Source organism: Antennarius striatus, chromosome 11, assembly GCF_040054535.1.
Source record: "Antennarius striatus isolate MH-2024 chromosome 11, ASM4005453v1, whole genome shotgun sequence".
In the NCBI taxonomy this organism is placed as follows: domain Eukaryota; kingdom Metazoa; phylum Chordata; class Actinopteri; order Lophiiformes; family Antennariidae; genus Antennarius; species Antennarius striatus.
In genome coordinates this window covers 6,762,128-6,771,321 of record NC_090786.1, presented here as the reverse complement: position 1 = coordinate 6,771,321, position 9,194 = coordinate 6,762,128, and the positions used below count along the sequence as shown (strand labels likewise).

Below are 9,194 nucleotides of genomic sequence, written 5' to 3'. Positions count from 1 at the left end.
AACCTCCCCTCAGCCAACCCATACTGTTTTCACATTTTCCTATTATGTGATAGAAAAACTTGTTCTTTAACTGGTGTCCTCTTTCCTCTTTCCATGATTTAACACATCTGCTCCTCTATTTCTCCCACCTTCCTTTTCTCCATCCTCGCTTTTTCCATTCTCATCCACGTCCCTCTTCTCTAATGTGAATCAAATCACAACACCAACTGCTGAAATATGATTTTTTTTGTTTTGTTTTTGACACTATGTACCCAGAGATATAGTGGAAATATTTTTATTATCAAATTCCTCAGATGCTTCAATCAAGTATCCACGAACAAAGTCAACAGAATCTGCCTGGATCAGCAGAACATTTGTAGTTGAAGGTGTGTCAGTATTTGCATTAAATTTAAATAATATATTCACAAAAACAAACAAGAAGCTCAAGTATGATCCTATATGCACCACTGCTAAAAGTATTACCATGAACCGTGCTATTGGAGGTGCCTCTAATGCGCAGTAAACAGTAATAATGCACAAATAGAAAACCAGAACGTTTGCACAGGTCATAAACTCTGTAACAATGAGTAGCGTTCAATCCACTCCCACAAACAGGAAGTCAGCCAACTATCAGCAAGATTGTCATGTTTGTCTCCAGGCCAGAAATTGTTTGATGTTTGATTTTATTTCCCTGGACTTGCAGCAGCTGTTCTGGGATGGAATATTTCAAAACTGAAATTAAAAAAAAATCTTTTTTTTTTTCAAATGAAAATTTCAAATACAGGGCAATTTCTTAGTATTCAGTATTCAAACAAGAACCACATTTGCTGTCAAATAACTAGATCGATTTGTATCTCTGTAGCTTTGAGTAATTTTCTGTCATAAATTCTGTCCAATTATGGAGTCTTAAATAACAGAAATGAACTCTACTGCAGTACTCTGATCAGATCTAGACCGATCCGTCCCCTCTGAGGGTCCACGTTCAGAACCCGGACCTCCACACGTTCCCCGGGTCCCAAGGCCAGACTGCGGCGGCGCTGGCTGGCAGGCAGTTTGTCAAGGGTGATATTACTTTTGTGAATGAGGCCGGAGCGGCCAACGCCGATGTCTACGAAAGCCCCGAACAGAGTTGTGTTCTCCACTCGGCCCGTCAGCACTGCACCCACCTGCAGATCACTCATTGACACAATGCCTCGTTTAAAGTCCGCCTGCCCAAAATCTGGGGATTGTAAAAAAAAAAAGAGAGGCAATATCAAAAATATGAAATGACTTAATCTCTTTTTAATGGAAGGAAAATATAGGACTAAACTAGTGCAGAGAGAACACAAATAATTGGCATTGGAAAAAAGGATTGAGGAAAGCAAATGGATTCACAAAAGCATGGTGTAGGGCATAACTGACAAATAGATATTACACCTCAAGCACCAATCAAGTATCTGCATCTGCAAACATCCACGTTTCTCATCGTTCTATTTCAACTCTTTCCACATATTCATGAGGGATTGTTTTCTTTTCTCTAGCATTAACACAAACAAGGAAGGCTTGCACCCCAGGAAATAGTCTGGTCCAATTATCCTCCCCACAGCACTGATTTCATGCGGTAGCCTCAACCCATCTGTTTACTCAGCTGAGCACTGGGTAGGAATCCTAGTGCAGAGTGCTGCAACCCAATAAGGCCAACCTGAGAGTGAACCTTGAAGTGAAGAGTTAGCCAATACTGACTGGGGATCCAGACTCCTCTATTTTCTCCCTGCATACAGTACAGGTTGACAATCAAGTATCAAGGCACACAGTGCTAGTTTGCTATAAAGACTTTTCAGCACTTTTGTTTTGTCTTAGACCAACAGGCCAACATAATTTGTCCCGTTTCAGTGAATTTATTTTTTAATAATAATTCTAAAGATTTTCCAGATTGTTCCCTCTCTTGTTCGTCTCAGAAGGGAAGTTCTCAAAGACTATTTTCTCAAAACAAGCTTAGTTAAACGTTAAATTCCCAGGGCCAGAACAACCTCCTCCTGTATTCCATACACCATGTTCATTTCAAAATATAGACTTATATAAATTGAGGACAAAATTCTTCCTGAGGAAAACAAAATTGAGCTACAGAAAAGTGGTTTTTGACTGAGTATAATTATATGGGTGTGTTTACGCTTGACTGAACGTATGAGAATTGTATTAAAGAGAAAAGCAGGGGTCTTTCTGCATTTGTGTAAGTGTGGCTGTAAAGATATTATGTCCAAAAACACAGTCTGCTGGACCCATCACATCATAGCGTTAGTGTTTCTGGGCTGTAGGGAGGAAGGGTGAGCACTGTCAGATGCTATCAAGTTACACTGCCAGGACATGCCTATTATAATAAAGGCAATAGAAAAGCCTGTGTGTGTTTTAACTAGCAAACCAGTCAAATAGCTGGGCAAAATACAAGTTCAACTCTGTACCAGTCTGCGGGGGCCTATAAAGGACATTGTGAGGGAAAGATGAGAGACTAAGAAGTTACTACGACTGCTTGGTTGCAGATTCATGCCGTCTATGAAATTTATATGATTGTAAACACAGAGAGTTTTGTGTTCAGTGACAAGATTTCAACACAGAAACATATGTGTAGTGATACAGATGTTTGGCACAGATATGAAAGATCTAGCTATGGTTTGGTTCAATGTAGATTCTTTTAAATTGATTAAAAGGGGTTTCAAATGAACAATGCTTGAAAAAAATTGAAATTCATGCCTGTGCATTTTCCTTAGATTTTTTTTCTTCTTTTATTCATGTCTGTGTTCTTCCTAAATTTCATGACATAAAGTCTACTTAGACTACAGACAAAAAAAAATCAATGATCAATATTTCAGCTCAAGTTTAAGAAGCAGATTCTTACTTTGTCGCATGTCAAACCCTGGAGGCTGCGTCAGGCCATCTATCACGATCTTTAGTGTCTCCGGGGTGGTGTTGACTGTCCTGGACAGTTCATCCATGCTGCTGTTCCCCACTTTCCTCTCCACACGTTGTCGCAGGCTTGCACTTCCAATCTGTTCTGGATTTCCACCCACTGTGGACAGAAATCTGCAGGGGAGTGGAGATGGTTCAATAACATTAAAAGCTTTATCAAGGCTTGATAAGGAGAATAAAATAAAACTTCCAAATGGTACAATTTCTTATTGCATTTAATATATTAATAAAGTGCGGCACGGTGGTGCAGGGGGTAGCGCTGTCGCTGCGGAGCAAGGCGGTTCGTGTCCCGCTCTGTGTGGAGTTTGCATGTTCTTGCCATGTCTGCGTGGGTTCTCTCCGAGTTCTCCAGCTTCCTCTCACCTCCAAAAAAACCCATGAGCTTCAGGTTGTTTGGTCGTTCCAAATTGCCCATAGGAATGAGTGTGCGCGTGCATGCTTGTCTGTGTCTCTGTGTGGCTCCATGGTGAACTGGCCCGGAGTTTCCCCCGCCTCACGCCCTAAGCCAGCTGGCATAGGCTCCAGCTTCCCACGACCCCCCACAGCGGATGAAGTGGTAGACGAAGATATCTATAAAGTTTTGTCAATTCAGCTGTGAACAAACAACCTCATGTAGTAGCCAGCAAAGAGCTGGTGCCTATCATTGAGTTTTAATAGTGAGCCTTTCTAGCTGGGTTAAAGCACTGGCACTACAGCATTGACTGACAGACAGATCTGGACTTATTGGGGAAGAGAGATGAAGACAAACAAAGACAGGATGCAAGGAGAGAGGGAAATACAGACAGATCAAGAAGACTGATGTGGAAAAGAAAAAATAAAAGAGTAAGGATAGCAAAGAATCAGGAAGTAAGGAAGTAAAATGAATGCAAACCCTTGGCAAATGTAAATGAAGGAACAAGGAGCTGGGGCAAAGGAGAGAGAGTGGGAGAGGTGTGGGAGTAATTACACACAAAGTCATGAGCAGCCAAGTCGGGGCTTTGTGTACTAAAAGCACAAAAATACACATTTACTTTACCCCCTATTAGATCAGGTAAATCCACGGAGGGCTGTAAACACCCTCACACCTAGCCGCATGGAGCTGCCTCCACTTTGCTAAGGTTGGACTGTTTGTCCATCTGTCAACTGCCTGGAAAACTCTCCTTCTATTCCTTTACTGTAACAGGATGTCCCACCTCCAAAATGTCTAGACGGCTGGTCAAGCTGCACCATTTAAAATTCAACGAGTCTGAGATTTAACTCCAAACTAATTAGGTCGTCTACAGTATAAACAGACTGGCATGAGCACCAGTAGCAAATAGGAGTTATGGGAGACAGTTGACGTGTGAAATGGTGCATACAGCATGCACTATTTAGAGTTGGCGCTTTCCACGGCTAGTGATAAAATGCATTTGCCACTATGCATGTGTTCATGTGTGCACCAGCTGGGTCGCGTCCATGATGGATGTCGCTCACTGGCAGCCTGACGCCAAACCGGCTCCACAGCTGAACCCCCCCTTCCCCACCCCCTATGATGGACACAACAGGTGGAAGGCAACATATAAGAATACACACATACAGATACACCCACACACACAAAGTTAATTCATACAGCACTGGCAGAGGCAGGGACAGTGCGGATGTAACTGGACACAGTTTGTGTACAAATGAGACAGCTGTGAGCGGAAAGACCCCCGCCAGCAAAGTCACTATTTACCATCCAACAGAGGGAGACAAGCTGAATTATCCCTGAATTATCCCTTAACACCAGCGGGCCGGATCAGCACAGAGTAGAAGCCAGCCTAGTGTTCTGAGACACATGTCATATCGCACCCCCCCCCCCAGTTGGAATCCAGCCTGAGACCTTTGCTGCTGGTAAATCCCACTACTGTCTTACACATCCTGTCTTTCTCTACTATGTAGAAATTTGCTAAAGTGCCAAGAAGAAAGACAATCTCAAAAAAATATCTGAAAGTGAAAGCAGGTTGATCATATTGGGTTCTCATAAATTATGAGTGTAATCTAAGGGGAGGGGGCTGAAGGTGAAAACGATGTTGAGTCAAGATCAAGTTGAGTCCTGGCTCCAGATCTTACAACAGTTTCAGTGGGTTCCACTTTCAGGTTTGTGTGTGTGTGTGTGTGTGTGTGTGTGTGTGTGGTATTGGGTGGGCTATGAAATAGACTTTATCCAGGCCCACAGCAAGAATCCACTCTGTCTAACATCATAGCAACATTGAGCCCCGACTGTTATGCATCAGAGAAAGATCCTTCAGAATGGACCCCCTCCAACTCTGAGCTAGGATGTCATTCATAGAACGGACTGTTAGCTAGACACCAGTAAGTCAAATTTATTGATTTGACCAAAAAAGCTCCTAATGGTCAATCCTCCACAGCTGAAAAAATATGAGTGCCTTAGCTGTATTTGCATTTCCAGATTTCCGAAACAAAGGTGGACAAATTTTGTGATTTTTTTTTTTTCCTGTGTGTGTGTGTGTGTGTGTGTGTTGTATACGGTTACAAAAAGAGGGTAATGTGTGGGCTGTAAGCAGTAATAGAGGATCCAGTTTCACTAATGTGATGAACATGATATTCCCCACACATCATAAAATCACACAACACACACATGCACACACAGAAGCATCAGTTGTAGATGAGGATGTGAGAATAAAATGAGTCAGCTTGGTGATTCCCTGAGAGCTTATGCTGCACTCAGTCTGAGATTTCATTTGTTTAGAGAGGAGAGGGGTCAAAAGCATCCAAAATTAATTAACTGAATAAAGTACTTTCCAGAATAATAAACTTTAAACTATTTCAAATTAACCACCTCGAGGAGCAGCCACCACTCTATGTGGCTTTCCTGCCTCATCATCAGACCTCAACTCCACAAGCCATCTTGTTCAACCTCCTTAAGGGACGTGACATACTGGAAATACCACAAGACACACTTTAGGACATATTTAAAAAAATAAATAAATCTCATGTTCTGCTAGACTTTGTCAAAAATGAAGTCTTGAAATAGTAAAATAAAGAAACTGTGGATTTGGCAGAAAAAAGCAACCGACATGATAGAAGTACTGACAAACCCACAAACTTGGTTACTTAGATGAAGATACACAAAAAACTTGATGTCATCACACATCTATACAGAGGGACACACCCACACACGCAGTGAGCCCATTAAAGAGACATCAACATACTGGGAGTGATGGTTTGAGCCACTGGTGTCAGGACTTATGTAGACTAAACACAGCTGAGTGACGACAGCTGCAGCAGGGAGGGTTCTCCCTCTATTTCTCCGTCTGTGTGTTTCTCCCCGTGTGTCACAGGGCATGGAAGCCTCGGACACATGTTGGGCGTGCTTTCGATATCAGCATCAGCATATAATGATCACCTCTCACTCCATGAAGCACACACACTCACACACACCATATACGCACACACAGATGAACGCAGGCAGCAATGTATCTAGTATTTCATGCCTCTGCAAATCAAATCAGATTCTTGAGCCATCATGCAAACATCTCAACCCTTATATAAATGTCTCCCACACATACATTCAAACTTGTAGATTTATTTCACCCCATACAAATATTTTATACACACACACATACATATAATTGGTAGTGATGGTTGTTGAATGGGCTGTACCTCTCAGCTACATGGTAGGACTCAGGGTGTATACAGGTCTGGTCCAGGGGGTTAAACGAGGACGGTATGTTGACACAAGTCTTTCCTTTGCTGGCCTTCCCCGCTGGTTTCCCCAGCACCGCCGAGGCAGGACGAGACGAGGACAGGGCACTGTCATAAACCATAAACCAAAGGGGGTTTAAAATAGAGAGAAAGTCATTGGGAGCTTTCATGTAAAAACACATTTCCTCAAATTACAAATATAAATCTAATAAAATTTATCGAAAGCCTTTAAACATTTTGTTGCTATTTTGCACTTTGAGAAATTTCACTGCACTACAATGTTTTTTTAATTCTTTAATTCTTTTTTTATTTGTGTGTGTGTGTGTGTGTGTGTGTGTGTGTGTGTGTGTGTGTGTGTGTGTGTGTGTGTGTGTGTCTTGACCAATTTAAACTAAAACTCCCTAAATTGCCAGACAGCACTCCATGAGAGAAAAACAATATTTTCTGTGATTTAATTTGACATTTAAAAGATATTTAAGGAAGGAGGCAATGAAAAACAGAACTGGACATTTATTTGTGCTTGAATGAGTCAATGTCCATGTAGAAATAGCATGCATTTCAGAGATTACCTTGTTTGCAGGTTGATTCTAATAAAGCCAGCACACTGCTGGAAGGTCTTGGGCCCCATGCCTTTGACCCGTTTGAGCTGCTCCCTGTTACTGAAGGGACCGTTTTTCTCTCTCCACTCTGCAATACTCCTGGCCCTGCCTGCATTCAGACCTGCTATATGCCTGGGAGATCAAACAAATGTAAATGACAAATGATTCTAGTTCATACCAAATTCCTAAAACAGAGAATCTAGCATAGAGTATTGTACAGTTGGTACACTAACACTAAAATGAACAGGGGTAAATCAAAAGAAGCGGTTCGCTGGTATCTAGTAAGTATGTCACTATGTCTAGTTTTGGCTAAGCAATGAAAAGAGGCGACTTGAAACTCAATTAGGTCTGCTCTGTCAATGTTCATAGTGACTCACTCACACACGGCAGTGTCAACACTCAACATAATACCTCAGTCATCAACACGTCTGTGTGTGCTTAATGTGTCTATGTTGGTACCAGAACTACTGGCAGGAATGGAAAAAGCTCACTTGCAGAGCAGACGTATAAACAGATGACCTGATGCCTGCTTTTCAGCTAATGCCAGCTCGTTTCACTGTTTGCATCTACCATGTATGAGTCTGTGCGCGACTAAACTTTAAATTTTCTGTACTTCTGAAATAATTCTGCTTGTTACTGCTTGTATCATAACTATGTGTCAGCATGTATTCTGCAAAAGATAAATGCAAAATCATGTATACATGTTGAGTGAATGTGTGTGTGTGTGTGTGTGTGTGTGTGTGTGTGTGTGTGTGCGCGCACGCACGGACGCATGTTCTCATTGAGCATCTGCCTATGCAAGTGTGGGTGAAGCTCTGCCATGCTGTGACTGTTACGGGAAACTGTTTGTGGTAGAGCTTTACGCTCTACTTTGCCTCCAACTCACTATTTGCGTGTATGTGTGTGTGTGTGTGTACTAGCTTTATTTACGGTATATGTCTTTTACATGTTGTCTACCTCATCAGTGTCTCAGAACAGATGTTGATGTCCACTCCCACAAAGCTCACACATTCCTGCACCACGCCATCCAGGGCTGCCTTCAGAGCTTTAGCTGACACATCATGCTAGAAACAAACAAACAAACAAACAAACAAACAAACAAACACACACACACACACACGCAAAGTTAGTTTAGCAGACAAAACGACAATAACTTAAGTCATCAGTCAAACGGTTTCCACCAAACCTTTCTAAAACCCACACATAAAAGCCACACAAACGAGTGCTGACTCAGAAGGTTTTTTGTTTAAAGGTAGTCACAATCATTTAGGGATAACATCATATTAAACAGCTGTCGATTATCTGACAGTGGTTGTCTCAATAGTGTGATCTTCTGTCATTTTTATCCAAAATGTCTACAAAATTATGATTTAAAGGTAATGGAGATTTCTTTTTTACTAGACTAAACTGTTTTGTTTACATAGACCCCACACTGTATATTGGCTGACTATTATAACCTGTTTTTGATAAATGTGATATTGTCCTATATCTGCACAATTTTCCTGAGGAAATTATTAAAATTTCTAAGATCCAATAAAAAAATGCCAGCAATGAAATACTGAGAGATTTGATTGGCATGTAGTAAGCAGGTGAGACAGAAAGAGAAAAAGTGAGACAGAAAGAACAGCAGGACAAGGAGGGGGACAGAATATTTAATTTGGCATTCAACAACATCTGTCTACTTCAAACAAGGCTCTTGTTAAAGGTATTCCCCCTCCATAAGGAGCCACAAGATTAAACCTATACATTTAACAATAAAATATGACCTGGATATACTTTCGCATAATACATCCTGATAAATTGGGAGTGGGGAGGAAAGCTCACAATGTCCAAAAATTAAGTGAAAGGAAAGGTCTGTGTTGTGTAACATAAAGTAAAAGATCCAGAACTAACACATTTCATCAAAATAAGATATCAGAGAGAGATTTAAGATGTTATGAAGAGTGGCGACTACAGTTCATGTGTGTATGGGAACGGGAGAATAAAATGGGTTGTTCTGTAACACGA

At 41.4% G+C, this 9,194-nt stretch overlaps 1 protein-coding gene across 2 annotated transcripts in view; it reads right to left on the bottom strand.

Moving 5' to 3' along the window:
- Window positions 1-268: 268 nt before the first annotated feature.
- srbd1 (S1 RNA binding domain 1) overlaps window positions 269-9,194 on the bottom strand; it is a 38,413-nt gene continuing 29,487 nt past the window's right edge. For both annotated transcript variants that reach the window (XM_068327415.1, XM_068327414.1), the window contains 5 exons: window positions 8,145-8,251; window positions 7,158-7,319; window positions 6,547-6,696; window positions 2,852-3,036; window positions 269-1,198 (listed from right to left, as the gene is read on the bottom strand). In XM_068327415.1, coding sequence (XP_068183516.1) covers window positions 906-1,198; window positions 2,852-3,036; window positions 6,547-6,696; window positions 7,158-7,319; window positions 8,145-8,251 — 897 coding nt within the window. In that variant the 3' untranslated portion in view covers window positions 269-905. The remainder of the gene's footprint in view (window positions 1,199-2,851; window positions 3,037-6,546; window positions 6,697-7,157; window positions 7,320-8,144; window positions 8,252-9,194) is intronic.